This window comes from Astatotilapia calliptera, chromosome 14 (genome assembly GCF_900246225.1).
Source record: "Astatotilapia calliptera chromosome 14, fAstCal1.2, whole genome shotgun sequence".
NCBI classification, from domain to species: Eukaryota; Metazoa; Chordata; class Actinopteri; order Cichliformes; family Cichlidae; genus Astatotilapia; species Astatotilapia calliptera.
This window is the reverse complement of record NC_039315.1, coordinates 23,580,140-23,601,395: the sequence shown is the minus strand read 5'-3', so window position 1 is coordinate 23,601,395 and position 21,256 is coordinate 23,580,140. Positions and strand designations below refer to the sequence as shown.

Here is a 21,256-nt window from a genome sequence, read left to right as displayed (position 1 = left end):
TCCATATGGCAGAGATAGCTTTGAATGCTGTGATTAGAAGTCAGCTGATAGAACTGGGAATCAGAAGGGGATGCAGATGATGAAGACAGATAAAAGAATCCTCTCCAGTGTAGGGGCCCTCCTCCTTAATGCGTGCCACACTATCATCTTGATGTCTTTGTGCTGGAACATTGTTCCCTAGTTTGGAAAATGAGGTAAATCGGATTCAGAAAACAAGTGGATTAACTTAATCACCCCTCGGCTTTGACAATGACCTTCGCTTCTCTGGCATAATAAGGATTAGTTAGAAGTGGAAGGACATATGCCATGCAAAAGAAAAAGATTATAGTTATCCCATGACAGGATGATTGAAACGTGCTATTGCTTCATGGTGAGAGACCGTGATAAGAGGCCATGGAGCCGTGCATCATAAGACTGGGATATGTGATATTCAAAAGAAAACTGCAAGTGATATTTGCAACCCAGTACTGTGAAATGCGTTCGGTGTGGCTTTTTCAGACAGAAATCAGCTTTTAGTGTATTGAAATGTACATAAACACATTGAAGCAAGACAATAGAAAGGTTTACGTTTACATTTAGGCTATTGATTTCATGCAGGCTAGCATACATTCTCCATGACTCCGGCCATTATTGGGAGGGAAATGGCATAATATTTCTCATAAACCAAGCTACATTATTGATTCCCGACCAGGAAGGAAGTTATTCTCAGGACTGTATGAAAGACAATACAGGCACAGGGCATTATAGTCGACGAGGTCATACAACTTCAGAATAGGTGTTGACCTGTGGCCTGACTTTTAGGAAAGGTGGGGTCATTCGAGAATAAAAAGTCCCCAGGAAAGCTGCTACAGGCAACTAGAGGAAACAAGATCTTCAGTGGAGGAGGACGGATGGCAATTGATCTCCAGCAACAGAACAGGGTGATCAATCATCACCATCACAGCATGTCCTACCAGAATACTTCAGCTCTGGAAACGGATCCTTTTAAAAGTTAAAAAAAAAAAACAGGTTTGGCGGACAGACAGAGAGGGGACAGTGTGCTGACGTGAGTTCAGTGAAGGACGAGGCTGTCCTCCGCTGCTGTTGTTGTTGTTGGGATCAGGATTTATGCTATTGTTGCTATTGTCAGCCGGAGAGGGGTTATCTATGAAAGGAGGCTTATTGAGGAAAAGCTGCGTGTGTGTGAGTGTTTGTGTGCATCTCTTTTGATGTATCAGTAAATCTGCGAAACTACGGTGAATGCGCTTGTGCGTGTGAAGTGTCAGGACGAAGGAGGATGGCGGGGGAGGTGGGGAGCAAACATTTTTTTTCCTCTCTTCTTCCAGTCTTCCTCTGTTCTTTCCCTTCTCGCCTCTCTCGCTTTATTTATTTATTTTATCTCTGTGTGTCTCACATCCCCCTCCTCCTCCAGCAACAAGGAATGACATTAAAATGTGGCGAACACGGTTACATAATGGGAGCTGGTAGGTGAGCTACGTCTGCATGCATTTATCTGCTTATCACTGTCTGCGCTAACAGTCTGTGCTATTTGTCGAGTAGTGACATCTCTCTGTGTGTGAGTGTGTTTGAGTGGGAATTGTTGCTATTTGTTTTTATCACCCGTGTGCAATTTGTTCACAGGTTACCCTAATGCCCTTGGAAAGACTCTATCCTGAAATAGAAAGCATGCACTGTAAACCGAAGACATAAACACACACTCTGCCTTCCTAAATCTAGATGAAAAAGCAGGACTCCATCGTCCATCTATTGCAGCAAGATGCACCAATTTAGGGCTGAGAAAGATTGCCAGCACATAATTTTCTCTTTATCTACCATGCTTTCTTTCTGTTCCCCATTTTCCAACCTCTTGCTTGACTGTGCGTTTATTTCCCAGCATTGCTCAGAGTGGCTCACTCTGAGCAATGCCAGAAAGTTTGGCTAGTGTGTGCTAGTCCTGTACGACATGAGGAAATCTGTGAAGTGAAGTGGTGAGACCACTCGCACACAGCAGCACTGGCAATGGCATTGTCTCTTTAGAGGCAAGCGTAAACAAATTGATTGGGCCGCTATACTGCAGTTGCTCATGCTGACTCACCCTGTGCACCAGCAAGAGAGAAACGCTGGGCACAGGGAACCCAGGACACTCATAAAGTGGTCTCATCTTTCCCTTTCTCTACCCCATTTGCTACCCCTCCTCCACCCTTGCCAAGGTTATCCAGCGGGAGGTGAGAGTGGAAAAGGTAGCAGTGGTCGGGGTAGGGAGAGGAAGAAAAGATGACAGGCCACCTAAAGCAGCTTCACTAAGCAGCCGTGGACATCGCAAGGCCCTTCAACAGAGCACTTCCTCTGATTAGTAATCTGTCCCTGTGGATATGGCGTGTAAACCTGACAGCGAGGGAGCGTGTCTGAGACCGTTAGAGGGATTGTTACTGCACCATCTTAAGCTGGCTGTTTGGCTGGAGGGGGGTAACGACGTGCGGCAATGACGCTGGGGGCGGATGCACCATTTTTCTATTCCAAAATGAGCCCAATGTCACCGTAACAGTGCAGCGCTCCTCCGAGGGCATCGCAGGCCAGGGGGGAAAATGATGGATGAGTTGCCAAGCAGCCTCTCCTGCCTCACCACTGTGTACACACACACACACACACCCTCGCACATAAACTCAAACATGCATTCAAAGTCAGGGAAATGCACTGACAGTATACTCACACGAAGACAATGCGTACCGTGCAAGATGTTCACAAAAAGGCTTCTGCAGATATACACGGTTTCATGCACACCTGCACAGGTACAATACACATACACACACACCAATATGCTCACGCCAGGCCATCTGGAGATACACACACTCACACACACATACAGACACACACACACAAGCACACACTCTGAGTGATTTATTTGTGTCCACATGACTAATAATTAATCACCAGGATGTAAACACTCCAGATGTGGATATTTACAGGAGTTATCAGTAACACAAACACACACATGCATTCCTAGAGCCCACAGCACTAGCTTCATTAGGACTGCAGCCCCGGCTAATACCATAGGATCAATGATAGATATTCTCTCTCCCTTTCTTCTCTTTCCTCCCACCTCCTTTATGTCTCTGACCCAAAAGCAGCAGTGCGCTGCCATGCAGAGAATCCTGCAGCATGTATTCCTTCTGTGACCGAGCAGTGGCCTCCAATAAGGCCCTCAGGTCATCCCATAGCTATTACCTCTCCGACACATCGCACCAAACACACACACAGCCCACTATTCAATGGATTACCACTTATGAGGGTTAGGAGTATTACATTTAAAAGCAATTACCAAAAGAGCTGATTACCTGCAGAAAATTGTAGCCGCTAATATGGCAAGGGTAGTTAATTTATTACAGACTCCTGAGTTTAAAGTTAAATAAGGATAATTTAAATCTACTATTTCACAATACACAAGGAAACGCCACAATTTAGATGCCACAGTTGTACTGAGCAATGCAATAACTCTGATCTTATTACTGCATATTTACAGTAACTGCAACAGATTACAGATGTCATCTTTTTGGAATCAGATTACTTTAATTCCATTACATCTAATCAAATACTCTGCCTCAGCCCTGCTGAGCTCACAGAAAACAGCATCTTTGACAGTCTTCATGCAGATGCAGGCCTACGCGGGCAGTGAAGGAGAAATATGGTCGGCCTCTGGTGAGTAAGGCACGTATAGCTGAGTGGCCATCTATCACGCCCCTGCAGCGGGGAGCTATGCAGGCGCTGTCTGCTCAGACCCCCTCGTCTCATGAGAGGAAGTGGGGACTAGGAAGAGACAGGACAGTAAGAGAAAGGGCTCATAAACATATTCCGCCTGGAAGGGGGAGGGTGCCATGTGAAATCCTCTGACATCGGGGTTGGAGGAAAAATGTCTGGCCTCTTAGATTGATGGACTAAGCTTCTGAGCGTGTAGTGTTTTTCCTGCAGCCCAATACACAAGGGTGTACGCCTATGATTACACGTAGTCAAGCCCCGGCTGGGAGTGGATGGTGGCTACAGTCCAAATATTAGGATTAATGACCATGCTGGTAAGTCTAGTGAAATATCAGTCATGCTTCTATTGCGTTCCAATGCCATGCAGGCAAACACTGGCAATGTAGGAGAACATTTGGAGTCTACCAAAAAAAGAAAGAAAGAAAGGCATCTATTTGTTTTTCTGCTCTTCACTCAAATATGCTTTAGCTGTGGCAGGAGTGATAAATAAACAATAAGTAGGATTACTTGAGCTCAACTACAGGTGTGTTAAACAAAAATCAATACATAAAATAATGAAGGCTTGCAAAACCTACATTCTGCTGCTCATGCTAATTAATTCAGATAATAATGTGTGCAGTAATACATCGAAATGTCCACCCACAAGACAGGGCGGATTAAATACCCTTCTCTAACCCCTACAGCATAACCTCTATTCTCCCTTCCACTGAATCTGAATTTCGATTATATGTGCTGAAACAGGAGTGAAATATGGAAATGAAGGCGATGTTAGAGTGGGCGGTGCTCTAACCATGTCGCAAGGAATGCTCAATGCAATAACTTTTGATAATAATCAAAAATAAGCCGATGCAGTTGCATTGTGATTTCCCCAAAGACTCGGTGTAGTACAGTTACCAGATGACAATCAAGCGCTAACTTGCATGTCAATGGTAAAGGTCTCCCGATCGGGCGCCACAGGGGCGAGTGACAGAGCTATTGATGTCACCTCAGAAAAACTGTGCCCTGGTCTATCTATCTTAGCACAGGACCGCCCGCTTTAGATAAATGACAGCGCAGGTATATGCATGGAGCCAAAGGTTAGTCGTATCATTTGCCTCAATCTTGTTGTAACAAGACTGCTTTAAATTGTCCCTCTAACCCGTTGCTCTACATACTAAATACCACCAAAGCATAAAGTAAACGTTTAATGGCTTGTGCTGTAACCTCATCTGCAGTAGGCCTACAACTCAAGCATGTATTTTTCCAGCGAGACAAAAAAGAAAGTTTCATGTGCTTTCAGGGTAAATTAGTATATTTTGCTGAAAAGGCATGTAATCTGTCATGCTTGGTGCTTTCAGCATGCAGCGAACACATGTGGCCAGCTGCCAATGCAGATTGTTGCTTACTGTGCTCTTTTTGTGGTGCCCTTGCCACTATGCATCTTTAGTGTCCTGTAATTGAAAACCGTCACCTCTGTGACGGTCCTGCAACTTCGGGGGCACCCGTGTCTCACGCCATGCATGGCTAATCTCTCCGTATTGATCAGGTCACGTGATGAAAGGCAGATATGTTATAGCCAACAGCGAAACCTGCACAAGAAGGCTGAAATCTGATGCTAAAAGGAGCCTTAGTGGTCCTTCTGCTGTAACATGGAAAATGTACAAATGCCTGTGTGGCTTATGCACACACTTTTGCATGCCGACATAAGTTCTTTGGAAATCTTGCCTGATATCTTGTGGCAGCCCCATACTGTAGATGAAGCTTCAGAAGACAAGCATTGATTTCAAACAAATCTACTCAGACATCTCCTCTTTCTGGTTCGGTACACCTTTCCGCTGCTAATGAGCAGCCATCTTTATTCCCTACCGAGTAAGATGTTCTTTTTTTCATGCTTTGTGTCAGGGAATACTGGCGATTCATTACCAGGGAGGAGAGATGGAGGAGGGAAAAAAAGGAATATGATGGTTAAGCCTGAGCTTTAAGACAGACAACGACGTCCCTTAATCCCCTCTGAGCAGCCGTAAGCCTTCGGTTATCACTCGTTAGAATTGTGCATCCCTTAAACACATTAACTTAGGCCCTAACGCTGGCCCCTTTTGTATGACACAGCAGCTGCTCATAGCAGACAGTCAGTAGGCTAAGAGGGCGTAAACATGCTAATTGCTGTCAAACACATTTAAATGGGTAGCAAGGATGTTTTTAATGCATGCAGCACATTTCACAGCAATCAACATTATCCTAGACAGTGCTCAAGGAAGCCACAATTCCACACTGCCACTCAGATGTGTCAAGAATGGGAATCAGGTATGAGCCTCACACACTGACAGCTTCTCTATCAATGATGTATGCACGTGGTTGTATAATATGTCTTTGTGTCATACATGCATCTGGATTGCTCTGATTATCAGCATACAGGTTCAAAAGACAGAGAGAACCTTTGAGTCTATGATCAGTTCCTCACTCTACTCCATTATGTACTAAAATAAAACTCCGAACACGACATACACCACCCCTGACAACAGGATGCAGTCTATTAGAGGTGTTAGAGTCATTCAGTCTTCCTTTTTTCTTCACAAATAAGCCATACTATAAAAGAAACATGGCATATAGAGTTAGGTATTTGAACAAATATACCAGCTACATATCATTTGTTGAGTCATTGCATTTTTACCGGTCTTTTCCTAGGCGAGTAAGTTGTACGTTAGCTTAGTTTTGCTAATGTAGTAGCATAGCAACTACAAGGTAGTCCTTCCATTTCGCTTTGTTCGCTTAGGTTTGAGAGTAGCGTAAAGGCGCCTACGAAGAGTCTTATTAGAATAATTGTATAGATATATAAATTCTTTTATTAATTTGGCAGGTTAGAACATTTTAATATGTTGACCAACCTTGTTTCAGGGTTTGATCACTGTGTTTCCAAAAGAGGCAACTTGCCCCACAGCAAGAGGGTCCTGAGTTCAATTCCACCATCAGGCCAGGGTCTTTCTATTCACTCCATATGTTTGCATGGGTTCTCTCCGGGTACTCTGGTTTCCTCTCACAGTCCAAAGATAAGCAGTTAGTGCGGTTAGGTTAACTGGAAACTCTAAATTGCCCATAGGTGTAAATGTGAGTGCGAATGTTTGTGTCTCCCTATGTGTTAGCCCTGAGACAGACCAGCGACCTGTCCAGGGTGTACCCTACCTCTCGCTCTATGATAGCTGGGATAGGCTCCAGCCCCCCCGCGACCCTGATAAAGATAAGCAAAAGAGAATGGATGGACGGTTGGAACTTGATTCCTAAATAGTGCCCACTGTGTTTTTTACATTATTTTAACAAATGACCAAATTTATCCTACCCAATTTCCACCACAGCTTCACAACAGCTTCCGAGTATAGCTCAAACATTATTTTAACCTAGTGTTTTTCTTCAATTTCCATTTGCCACCATTCAGTGCACTTAGATAAACAGAGCCTGATGGTGCTTGTGATCTCCAGCTGTGCTGTGGGTCACACTGACAAGGGAGAACCACAAGGAATGGAAGACCATTACAACAAAGGAGAGCTTGTTATATATTCTGACTGCGGCATGGCTAAGATGCTTGGTGTTTGCTGAGACAGCAGATGACTTGGCTTGCTCTCTCGGCCCCTTGCTCAACCAACACAGGATAGACTTAATTGCCTCATTAGCAAAAGGGCCAGCGACGAGTCGGCCTCTTCCACATTGTTCAATGTCAAGAGTGCAACCGAGAGGAAAGGTTAATAGAGTAAACAACATCTCCCTCTTCTAAATAGAAAATTTTGTTTATTTTTCTACTATGATGGGTCAGTGGCCCAAAGCTTTATTTCATTCCACACTGACAGATTTTTAATGTAATCTTATCAGCATATTGCATATAGCAACCTTCATTATTCCTAATTTCTGAGTACAACACAGCTCGCTGTAGCTGTGTGGTAACTCCCAGTGCTGCCTTTTTTTAAAGCTTGGTCCCGTCTAGAAAGCAGAGTCATCACGCCAACTTTAATTATTTTAAGAGCTTGAATTTGCAAACTCTGCTATTTCCTCCTCCTCAGCTTCTTTGGATCCCAGACAGCAAATCAAGCCAAATGCTATAGCACTCTTGATTTCCCTATTGAAGAAAGACATAGCATTAAAAAAAATAGGGTTGATGCTGGGAGAAAAACGGAAAGTCCAAAATAGAAAAAAGCTACATGCTTAAGAATTTTAAGAGAGACATCAAACTCGAAGTAAAGTGCAGTTTTCGCTTGCTACTACAACAGTTTTAGACACTTAAACACTTCCATCCAGCAACTACAATAAGACAAGTTTCATACAAAATGTGACAGTTTGGACAACATTGCCAAACCATAACAGGCATCTTGAATGCAGTCCTAAGCCCCTGTCTGTTTCTTAGCAAGAGATGTGGTACTCTGTAAGTTGAGCCTGACAAACTCCATGACAGACCAGGCTAAAGAGGGCCGCACTCGGGGAAACTGTAGAAAATGTCACAAACAGAATGGCAAAAACATAATTTTTGTTGAATGAGCTCTGCATTGGCTAATTGCAGGGTTGTTGTGCTGCAGAGCACTCGGGTATATATGTGGCTATGCAGCAGTAGCAAACATAAAAACTTTCCACACTGTTCTCTTTATATCTATACAAAGCCATATAGTTGCTTTCCTGGTCCTGGAAAAAATATAGAGGCTGTTAAGATGTAAATGTAACATTTATACTTTAGATACCTTTAGGCTGTGGACTCTCCCTCCTTTGCTGCAGGGCAGTTTATAGGAGAGTGTACACACACACACACACACACACACACACACACACACACACACACACACACACACACACACACACACACACACACACACATGCACACACAGAAATATGTACAGCTAAACATCTGCATGGGCAGTATAGCGTAAAGGCTCCATTTCATCAACAAGTCAAGTCTAACGAGTCGGAAAAAAAGGTGGTGGTGCCATCTGTTCTGAACTACTTTGCCGGGAAGGGGGGAAAAGAGACGGGAGGGCAAGAGGGGAAAAAAGCTTTTTCAGCACTGACATCATGCTGTACCCTGACCACAGCCTGAGTGCCTGCATAAGTTACTTTATCAAAAGTGAAAACAACAAAACTTCTCAACCTTTTCACCCGGTAAAAGGCTCTGGGTGCTTAAATCTGAAAATACTGACTGCAATGCAATCAGCGGTATTATATACTTAATTTGTGGACAATGGAGCAGCTGATGAATGATATTCGGTTTACAATGTTTTCGCTGTGGTATGAAAGACCAAGTGGCCGGCATTGTGGTTGGATAATGAAATCATCCATCACGCAACATCCACTGCAGGAGAACAGGACTGCCAACCCAAGCCTGGACCCTAATTATGGAATTTTACAGTTTCTACTAAAGCGCAATTACACAAGGTGAGGTTCTGATGACAAGGGATTTTATTCCTATGAAGAATTATCAGCAGAATTGCATATTATAAAGAGCTTTAAAAGGTCATTTCCAAACTTTTGTTACAGTCCATAAAGAGATTAAGGCCACTGTTTAAACTTACTAAAGTTACAACTTTCTTGCCTCCCTGCTGATATAAAACTGTCCTAGATCTCAGCTGGACAGTGGGCAGAGATCTGACTTCATGCTATCATCCACTAAGGGAGGAAGGGATCCTCCAGATGGTGCTCAGGTCTCGTGCAGGTAACCACTTTTTTCTTATGCCTCTCTAATCAATGACCATCGAATTCTCGCTGTCTCCAACAGCATCCATCTTTGGGTCTTTCCTGGCTGCGCTGTGATGACCAAGCGCAGGTGAAGATAAATGTCTGAAGGGCAGAAGGGCCTCTGCTGATTAAAGCAACGAAGGCTTTAGGGAAGACTGGCAGGCAAAAGAGGAAATGGAGTGAGACAAAGGAGCGTGCGCATTCAAAACACCTAATGGAGTGTCCTGCTTGCTGGGCTACTCGACTGCTTCAAATTGAAAGGAACGGCAGGCGTCTAACTAGAGCGACGTGGAACATTTCCTCCTGTTCAGTCAGTCAGAAAAGTGTGAGAAGAGGGTGGAAAGAAAAACTCACTTAGGATCTCATTGTTTGGCTTAGTGCAAGTTGCTTTCATTCATTTGCAGTCAATTTGTGGAATTGAATTACAGCCGAACTCCACGCAGAGAGAAAGGCAAATCAATATTTTGTGCATTGGTGACACGCTGGAATTAATTCATATACATTTCAGAATTGAAAAAAAAAATCCTCTCTGATTTATGTAGATTTATGGAGATGATTCCCTGTGGTCATAGTCCGGCTGTGCTCTCTTGCTGATTCCCATCTAAGCAGCATGATGCCATTTAAACTTACAAGTTGGAATCTGGACACAATAATCAATAATCACAGTGTGACATGAGGCACCACACACACTGGGTTCTGACAGGTGCACCCCATGACCAATTAAAGTAAGACTGGTAGGAAATGATCAATTATTGGCAGACAGTACACTGGAAATGGAACCATGCGCGAGACTTGTCCAAAAATGAAGACTTCCGAGCGTTCGGTCGAGGTCCAGTCTTTTGAGTAAACAAGTTATATGAAACCAATAAATTCACATGTTGTTATTTTCAATCATCCTAACAAGCTTCCAGGTGACTTTGGTGAGGCATGGATGCTTGACCGCTGTGTGCTGATAATTGCTTATAAATGTTTAATCAGTAGTGTAACTTTATTTTCTTTGAGTAAGTGTAAGCCCTGTCCCAACCTGCTTGAAAATGAAAGGCAGCTGAGCAATAGGCTTTTTTAGCAGTTTATTTTTCTGCACAGTTGGATTGCACAGCTGCATAGAAAACAAGAGATATACCTGGTTTCAGAGACAGAGAACATAGATCAAAAGCATGTTCTGCTTAGAGAAGACAAGCATGCCAGCTTTATTCCGCGCTGCCAGTTTTCACTAAGGCAGAAAGCACTTGAAAGCACCACAACAGTGCTGGGAGCTCAGAGATGATAGCATCTCAACCCCCACCACTGATAAACAAATCATTTTAAATGGTGTTTTTGCAAGGTGTGTGGATTTTGATTGCAGCTGAAGAACGCTTGATTGGCAATAGGCCGCATCCTGCTTCTAGTACTGTCAATAGCCGCAAAGAAATTAATATCAAGACAGACCTTCCGTGTGGTGAATCAATGGGAGACACTTCTTTGCTCCACCTCACCAATCGCATCAGTGTTTATCTCAGCTTTGTTCACTCTTTGATCTGCCCGCTGCTTACATAACACAATCATAGACCTTGATTAAAACATTTATGCTCACAAGCAGCAAATCACTTCAGATTTTCCAAGAAATTATAAAGCTAGTAACCGAGTTAGCTTCATTTACTTTCACAGTGTATCACTTCTGCAAATGAGGCAAGAATCCTCCCTTTGGAGCAAATGGCCACGGTAGAATAGATCACAGATTGCTGAGAACAACACAATGTTTCCAACCACTCATTCACTTTCCTACACATTTTCTCCCTATCAGAATTATGTGTGTGTGTGTGTGTGTGTGTATATATATATATATATATATAACAATTCTGTAACTGTAACTTCGGTCGTTGCTGTGCTTTTTTTGGAAATCGAATTTCCCAGAGGAACCCACCCGAGGGATTAATAAAGTTCTATCTTATCTTATCTCTTATCTTATAGTTTATTCAAAATTTAAACAGCTTACTTCATTTTTGTACAATCTGATCCTGATGTGGCAAATCTGCAACCCGTTTTTACAACCTGTTCTCACTTTAAAGACATTTCATACTGACACTTGGTCAGAACCTGTAATGCTTTTGATAAATCTTCACCATAATTTTCTACAAGTTAGTTTGACAGAAATGGTCACTGTCATTGGATGTGTAACTTTGGTAACCAAGGATGTGTTCGAGATCATGGATGGAGGCCATCCATCACTATTGCTTGTTAAGCAGGTTAAAAGGACGAGAACGTGTTTTCTAACAAAGTGGCAGTATTTACTAAAAGTGCTGTACTCTCATTTCTTTATTTTTTGGTAAATAATTGGGAAGTAGGTGTGATAATTTACTGAGACATGTGCAAACATAAATGCAAATACAGCATATGAGGCAAAACAATATATTTAGAATTCTAAGGAGCCTTTGGTATGAACACCTTTAAGCAGGAATGGCTCTCCAGGCTTCTTGAAGGACATTCAAAGCTCTCCTTTGGATGTTGGCTGCCTTTCTCTTCTCTGTCAAGATGATCCCACACTGCTTCGGTGATATTGAGGTCTGGGCTCTGTGGAAGCAAATCCATGACTGATAGTGATCCAGTGTGTGTTTTTCTGTCCAGGTATGCATTTACTGCACTGGCAGAGTGTTTGGGATCACTGTCGTGCTAAAAAATGAAGCCTTTGCCAATCAGATGCTTTCCAGATAGAATTGCATGGTGAATTAAAATGTGACTGTATTTTTTTGTGGTCCTAATTCCATGGATTTTAACAAAGATCTATAATATCATGCAGTTCCAGACGATGAAAGAGCCTCCACTGTGTTTTACAGATGGCTGTAGCTACTCTCTCCTGACTACCTTTGTACTGACGACAGTTTGAACCAGAAATTTTAAATTGTGATTCGGAACTGTTGCAGCTGATTAGCAGTCCAGTTCTTGTATCATTTGACATACCTCGACACACTGTGACAAGCATTATTTTTTGCTATTTTTTCATAGATTCAGCTAATTCGGCTAATGTTTTTACACAAGTCTGCTAGTAAACATACACCTAAAGAAACAATTCATTATTTGAAATGTTTTTGCTCTAACTTGTCTGTTATGTGAGGACAAAGTATTTACTGTATGCTGATTCATGAGTCAGTGTTAAGCACTGACTCATGGTGACTAAGCACTGACCATTCCTTGGTCAGGAACAAGGAATGGAGTGAAAAAGCAAACCTTTAGAAATCCTGGAGAAACATCTGGCTCCTTGGAAGCCAAATATAAAGAAATGAGGGGTGGCTCAAGAATTTTGCACAGTACTATAAAAGGATGTTCAAAAGAGCAAATCTGTTTATCAGCAGATAAGTCAGCAGAATATGGTGTGGTGCAGAGGAAACAAAAAAGGGTCGTGCTAATCGGTTGTGGGAGCAAGCTAGGCTGTTGCTACTTTAATTCACTGCTAACATGATCATATGAAATATGCATGCTTAGCACTAAAATATTGTATTGTTCACGATGGCTGCAGGTTAAAGAAAAAGCATGGTTAACTAAATCTATATACTTAGGTCAGCTGGTGAGAGAGCTATGTGAAGTGGGGTCAAGTGATGAGGTGAAGGGTTATTTTGTAAGGTGAACGCTGCCTTGAGCTCATCTAATAAGACACTTGATCAAAATGACAAAATGAGTTATTGATTTTTTGATTTATCAATTCAGATGCACCCCTTCCCCAAGGTGACATCTGGTCCAGCCTGTTGTGAAACAGCCAAAACAAAAAACCTGTGGAGGCGTTCCTGGTTTCAGTACTGCTTTCAACAAATGATGAGTATACAGAACGAATCTGGATTGCACAACACACTTTAGGCAAACATATTCTTGCTGCGTGCTTGATTCCAACATGTTCTTGAGATTTGTTTGCCTCATGGAGTTCACTGGTAAATGGTCGGGGTGAATCCTAGCTATTCAGAGGGCAAGTTCTGAATCCCGAAGTTTTAGTTTAAACATTAAATACTCTAAACAATGCTGTGCTAAATACTGCAATCAAGTTGTGTCTCATTCTTATAGCCACTGTTGACTTTTTCAGTAAATAACAAAGACCACAATCTTTCCCTATCCCTATGTGACGGGAGTTCCTTTAACATAACCATAAATAAGATTTAAGCTGGTTTAGTTGTTATGAATGGATATTGTAAAAGAAGATCAAATGGTTGCAGTAAACAAGTAAAGAACATGGCTAGAGCACATTTTCTTGCCAGATGCAAACATTAAAAATAAAAGCAGATGCAGGTGGAACGATTATGTTTCCCGTAAAGTGTATGTGCTTTTGCTGTTTTATTTTACAGCTACTCTCCTTTTTTCCCCCTAATTGCGATGGTTCATTTTCTTCCAATTTGTTAATCAACTGATCAAAAAAATGTTTAAGCCCTAAAAGCTCATTTGCAAAATATTAGCGACTTAATAGAAGAAAATATTTCCTCCACTCAGTAACCAGATTCACTTTCCTTTAAAATGTGTCACAGCTCACTCAATCTGATCATCCTGACTATCAGTGGAGTCTTGACGTTCATTAATACTGCTGTTCAGCCCAGCATAGACTGCACATGTGTCTCTGGTTAATGTGAACGTGAGCTTCTCCAGAACATCTGTCATAGATTAGCAGTAAAGTGAAATAGGCAGTTCCTGTTCATACGTTCCAAAACAATCTGGGAGTAATTTTCCCAGTGACGGATGAAAGGGGCCGGGTTTGTGTAGGTCAGAAACACTACACAAACCCACCTCTGTCTACGCATGTGTGTTTCATTTTGCAGGACGCAAGCGACAAACGGCTCGTGCAGAATAACGACCGGGTGGCTCGGAAATTGCGGGTGTGGTGAAACGAAGATGAAGGAACTGCCAAACAAAGAAATATTGTGGAAAACTGCAGACGATTCCAGCGGTACAATCTTTGTATATTTTTCCTTCGGATGTCTTCGGTTTCAGTGAAAACACAAACCTGCCTCGATCCTCCAGGAATAAAAGCACTTACTGTACAAAGCAGTTAGACTTTCACCTACAAACGCTCTCATTCAAAGCGTGGCATTCGGTTTGCTGCGACAGAATAGAAAGACCTTCCAACTAAAAGCACCACAATCAATGAAACATGAAGAATCCCCCCAGGTACAAAAAGAGGATGGCTTGTTATTCAGGGAACCATGCTGTCATTTAAAGGCCATACACATCAGAAGGAAAGTGCTTGGAAGGCAAATCAGTGTTTGCTAATGATATGGTTCAATTGTTTTGAGGACAGCAGGACCTCTGCACTCATCTGTAGGCCTCTTCAGTCACCATTGTTGCAGGTTTTGTATTCCAGAGGGCTCTGCCCTTGATGAGCCAGTCAGATTCTGCATTTTTGTTTTGAGTAATACAATCCTCTCTGGATGGAAGTGTTTTTACACTTCGTTCTGCATGTAAAATAACTGACATTGTAGGTGCAAGGGAAGTCATTCAACAAAAAGCATTGGTACAAAATTTCCTTCAACAGCTGCAGCTACACTTTACTGTAAGTCCTGCATTCGCGCTAAATGATAGGGATTTTTACACACACTTTGTGTAAAATCACACTAGTCCCAATGTGTGAAACAACTAAGAAAATTAACTGAACTTGGTAATTCAAGTAAAATTGAAAATAACTGAATGGTTTATGCTTTAAAAACATGAGATTAGTCTTCATGCAAGTAAGAAGTCAAACATCACACAAGTTCAAGTCCTGCAAAGCAGAGCTTCCAGAGTCACCACATATCCCCCCCCCCCAAAAAAAACAAAAAACAAAAAACAAAATACCTTCAAAGCTGAAAATATAGAACGGGGATGCCAAATGATAACACTGACGCACGACATGAGTCAAAAGAAGATCAAAACTAAGCCTTAATGTATGGTAACTAGACGTCAAATATCGGAACGTCTTTGGGTGTGCAGGAATGTCAGAAGTCTTTGGCAGGGTGTGTGTGTGTGTGTGGGAGTGTGATTCAGGCACAAACACATCAAGATGTCACTTCATAACCTCTGGCTCAGGAGGCTCCTGTCATCTTCACATTTCAGAGATCCTCTGCCTACCCCGGCAGACATGCTAAATATAGAATGGGACAGAATTTCTGTTTGGAGCCACTGCTCTCTTTATCTACATCACACACTAGCATACTTGCATAGGCACTGCCATCTTCTCAGTGTTATACTGTATGAATGTGGACATCAGCACACATCTTAATGCTAAGAGCCTGCTGTACTGCAGTGATCACATTGCAGTTTTCTTAGACACTGAGGCCCAAAAGGCCATGCAGGAAAAAGAAAAAGAAGCAAAGGTGCTAAGGTTCGGCTCTCATATAAAAGCTAATCATACTTTCAAATTAGATTTCCGTCAAGTGACTTAGATTGTGTTATTACTTTTTGGACAGTCATTTCACTTTCAAATTCCCCCCATTCAGAATCATTTAATCCTGGCACTGGGACAGACACGCAATCAATCACTGGTCTCCATTACCTGGCCAAATTGCCACGTGCCCTGTGCTCTTACTGAGTTACTTGATTTGTTCAGTTTTGTATGACCTTGTTCTGATTCTTACTTCACATCAGCAGAGTTACCGAAGGGAGCTATTGAACTCTCTGTGGCAATTAATTGTGCTACTTATCTGTAATGTGACCAGTGGATATTACATTTCCAACAGATATTAATTTAAGGATGTCTCAGGACTTGCGAAGCCAAATCCAAATTAAAAGAAAAGGAGCCCCTATTAATGACTATTGATCCTCTTTTAGAATAAAACAGCCACCTCCTCCCTCTGCTTGGCCTTTTAGTTGATCTTGAATTAATGCAGGCTATAAATTCAGAGGAAAAAAGTCCTTCGGTATGGTACAGCCATAAGCAGCCAAGCTTGAAAAGCTGCATATCCCCTCGGTTGGGGGGTGGGTGAATACTCTTTTGGATGACTGATGGATGTTTTGTTCTTGGATGAGAGACGTGTGACCCCGGTTCCAACTGTATTGAACATGCCATCCAGTCACATCGCTGCACAAACTAGTTTTCTTTCCGTTGTCTTAAACATGACAAAGGAGGGGAAAAATACCTCACCATGGCAACAAGTCATTTAATACTCAAGGCGCAGTCATATGGTTATTTTAAGAAAAGCAAACAACTGCTATTATTTAGGGATAATGTGTAATGTTTTTGCCTTCTCCTGAATGAGCCGGTTGCATTATTTAAGATCGTCATTACCGGAAAAGCACTGCTGGTGTTATGATAATCTGCATGCTTAGCTTAAAATAGCCTACATCATTGCCCAGTGTTACAGAGTGCTTTTTGACCTAAACCTAAAATTTACTTGCATGCAGTGTTCTCTGCAGAGTCAGCTCCTTTAGTTTAACAGAGGATCAGTATGCATTACAGCGTACCACACTCTTTGGACTTGCTGGTCTACCAGTGTAAGCCATGACAGGTTAGCTTATCCATACATATCTCCATCCTTCAACTATCTATTTATTTTATACCAGGTCCAGAGGGACGAGGATCTCTCCACTGAACGCATTAGGCATTGGACAGGGTATTCCACAGACATATCACCACAATATGTCAGTGACTGAATAATGGGAGACGAAGATAACAAACTCTCCAAGCATTTACAAGCCTGCAGCACAAACCACATCAAGCATAAGCAAATAACATCAGTTGTATGTCTAAACTAATGGAATAGAAAATTAAAAACAAATGCCGAGGTCTTTTGATTTCTCTCCAGACTGCAATACGCAACAAGCAGCAAGCCACACAGAAACTACCAGAGCACGACCTCGGAACTCAGACCAGAGCGCACGAGCCGTGTGGATTTCTCCTCATATGGCTACACTCAACCAATCTAACTCTCAACCAGGGTGGGGGTTCAAAGTTTTTCTAGCACCCAGTCAAAGACAATTTTCAAACTTCAAAATCTTTTGTTAGTTTGTCTTTTCAAATCTGTGGCTTTCAAAACTAGTTTTCCCCTCAGTTACACCACAGGTGATGAGACAGCAGTGGGGTGAATAACACCTCGTATTGGCTGTCATTTTTAACACACCGTCCCGCAGTGCTAACTGTAACTTCCAGTCAGAGAGGTCACAGTGGAATTAAACATTCCTCATTGAGCTTCAGACCTGGAAACAGTTCCAGGCCCCCTCTACATTACAATCCCATAATATTAGTAACAGTAATAATAGAAGCAGGATTACTGTTAACACAGCAAATAGCAGTAGTGATAAAATCAAGCCTTGGAGACAAATGAAACTTCTGTTTCTATAAAATAAAAAGAGGTCCATCTATGGTTTATGATATAATAAAATAAGAGTAACAATTTAAAAAAAAAAAAGACTTTTTAGAGATCCTTTCAAGATATCCTATCCTAACAATTATCCTAACAAATCTAATCACTGACATCCAGAAGAGCTAGAATAGAGATCTTTTTTTAACCTAGTGTTTTCTTGGTGGTTACTGAAATTAATGAATTATTTCCCTTTGTTTAAATATGACAAAGGAGGTTTTTGTGCATCTGCTGCGGGCCTGCCTTTGAAGAAAATGCCAATACAAGAACGCGCAGGGTCAATAAATCTTGAAAGCAGATTTGAAGGGAGGGGTCAGGTGAACTTTTATCCCCTTCACGTTGCTTTAATTTGTCCCATTTTCGAGAGCTCCCAGCTTGAGAGAAAGCGCACGGTTGGCTACAGCGCGTTTGCGTTTTTGAAGATGAATCTAAATGTAAATGTAGTCATTTCTCACCCAAATCTTAAAGTGTCATAAGGGGGAAGAGAAAATAGACAACAGATATATTCTGACATCATTCTGAACCGAAGCTGTCAGATGTGGTCTTAACGACACGTGAAACAACGAAAGAGAATTATATTTAAATATATACGAAAAATGAACCTCGGTGTTCACATCCGCAATTTTCAGAGCAACACGCCTGCGCTGCTTTTACATAAATAAATCCGGTCTTTTAAAGAAATGGAAAGTGACTTACCCAGAAACAAAGAGCGAGAGATTGCAGACATCACGGCTCGAAATCCCATATGTAACGGAGCTGGAAACAATGCGCTCAGACTGCCTTCAAATTCATTCGGCTGACCTAAGCGCAAGCACAACGAAGCGGCACCATCAGCGAATTAAGGACCGAAATCAGAGATAAATAAATCTTCATTGAGCTTATGAGTCCAACGACATCATATGTTGCACACGCCCGACATATCTAAGCCTCCCGAGAAGAAAAAGGAGAAGAGGAGGAGGAAGAAACGAGGCTCTTTCTTTTCATTGTAATTTTGATCGCAGGCTACTTGGCGTCAAATCAAAGTTCCCTGGCTGTCTGGCTCTGGCGTGGGACGTGTTGTCTCAGAGTCCCCTCTGTCTCCTCCTCAGCAGTCACTCCTCCTATCCTCCTCCGCTGCACAAAATGCCAGAGAGGAGAAGGAGGAGGAGGAGGGAGAATAGGTGGATGATGATGAGGGGATGCTGAAGGATGGAGACCTCTAGAGTCTGAAGTTCTCTTACACATGCTTGAGCATCCGGCAACACACGCTCTGCTTGTTGGGTGGCTGGGAGTCATAGTTAGGTGCAGCAGACAGGAGTCTGACAGGAATCTGTTTACGTATCACTGAATGAAAATCATGCAAGCTGAAAAATAGCTACACACAGTCCCATTAAACAAAACTGCATGTGAAGTTGAGACACTGGAATTATATTTTTGTATCTTTGATCTGTATATTAATGCAATATACAGTAAATGAACAATGCTCTTTGTAAGGCAGAATTCACCACCTGAGAACCAGAGTTTTGATAACAAAACTTTATCATTGCATTTTTTCCTTCTTATTTTTTTAACATAAGCCATTAACACTTAAAATTACAGCATTCTGCTCCGTATCAATAAAACACTGACTGGTTGGCACTGGTGTTTATTCCACTGAAGAGAAAAAAAAGGGACCAACAGGAAAAAGGGGCGTGATTAGGGTTCATGACTGTGTGACCAAACATTTAAAGGTTTACAACCAGTTATTAGAGACGAAAATAATTTAGAACTGGTATAACATGTCTTACTGTGTAGTTACCAGAAGTTAAATAGCAGCTAGACTATCTTTGTTATTATATTTTTCTGTGATGTTAATATTTTTCCACTTTAGATAACACCGAATGTCTTGAAAAGCTGCACCTTTATATTTGTGTCCCTTCTTGCTACGAGCCGCTGCAGAAAATGTCATGTGTCTTTATGAGAAATAATAAGGCTTGCGTGTAAATGAATGGCCTTCTCAATACAGTAATTTTTTAATTTTTTAATTTTTTTTAAATCAGTGAAGCCAACATATATTTTAAGAGACTATAATATGCAGGCTATAATGTTTGTCCCATTTTCTCTAAAGCTTATTTTTCCTTGTATTCCTCATAACTACAGTGTTTCAAAAAACAGCACAACGTTGTTGTTTTTTTTAAAAATCTGCTATACGTATTTTACTTTTTTACAAATGTTCATATATTTGTGGGAAAGTTCTTTGTCTTTTGGTGATACTACAGCTACTATACTACATCATTATTTCAAATATTGCTGTCTTAAACTGTTTTTTGAGGATTTGGTGTGACTTTATAATAGGAACAGGGAAATCCAGAAGTCCACATGTTAAAGCCCCCAAAAGGTATGCATTTTGTAACTATATTATTCAGGCTATGATGATGTTATAATTAAAGGAATTAAATTTAAAGATTTGTCTGGAATCATAGGGCATATTTGTTCTCGTTTACCATGTTATATTTTGACCATGATCTGATTATTCTGTGCATCTTTACAAAACTGTCATCCCACACCCGGTACTGGCACCAGTTATATAAACAAGCAAAAAGAAAAAAAAAGGGGGAAAGCTGCTGTCTGTTGATGGTTGTTGTCAGACCTTGAGACAAATTAATCCCCCTCTTCTGTGTCTCAACAATCAGCCAAAACAACAAAAAAGGATTTTCACTCGCCTGTGGCCCCTCTCTTCTCTCTCTTCCCCCCTCAAGAGGCCTGCTCTTCAGCACCAGCCTTCCGCCATTCCTTTCCGTTCCAATAACTAGATAGCTTGAAACAATGTTTCACACGCACAAGTAGACACGCACAAGTAGACACACACACACACACACACACACACACACACACACACACACACACACACACACGCTTTTGAAAAAAGAAGAACAGAAAAGAAGATATGTGCACAGAAAGCAGAGGATGAGACTCAACAACATAATTCCAGATGTTGTGAGAAATAGCGGTAGTGGTAAAACTGAGGTCTTTAGTGTCGCGTGTCCCTTTTGTCTCTCTTCCCTGTTTGCATTCTCTTTCTCCTGCTTTTCCATGAAAAGAAAAAAAAAACATCCCAGTTTCATCACAGCTCTTTTCTGCAGAGGTCAGTATTTACAGAAAGTGAGCAGCATGCACTGTAGTGAAATACAAAAGCAAGGAATCCTCGGAACTGATGCAATATTAGCAGTGTAACTGATGGATCGCCAGGTTCAAAAGACACGTTTCACCTGCAGTGACAACAGTCCTCCTGGATTCTTAGTCCAGATAAACACACTTGAATGAAAATGCACCTGACAGCCAACATATATCAGTTTTCCCCTTTTAAAATGAGTCTTTCTGCACAAAAATGAGATCTGGAAGCAGAGGAGAGTATGTGGCTGTAGAATACATTAAACAACAGTGACACTATCATTTCAAATGAGGAGCTTTGTTATGTATAAGCTGATGACAGCGCAACATGAGGTATGAGGGCATATCCTTTGTTGACAGTAGCGATTGTGCAATAGGTTACTTTGTCTTGCATGCAGTGTAAATTGTGCCACGGAAGGCAACCT

The 21,256-nt window shown here is 41.7% G+C and overlaps 1 protein-coding gene across 1 annotated transcript in view; it reads right to left on the bottom strand.

Annotated features, from left to right (window-relative positions):
- clmpb (CXADR like membrane protein b) overlaps window positions 1-18,874 on the bottom strand; it is a 96,745-nt gene extending 77,871 nt beyond the window's left edge. The window contains exon 1 of the mRNA XM_026193119.1: window positions 18,399-18,874. Within this exon, the coding sequence (XP_026048904.1) occupies window positions 18,399-18,447 (49 nt within the window). The 5' untranslated portion in view covers window positions 18,448-18,874. The remainder of the gene's footprint in view (window positions 1-18,398) is intronic.
- Between the last annotated feature and the right edge of the window lie 2,382 nt (window positions 18,875-21,256).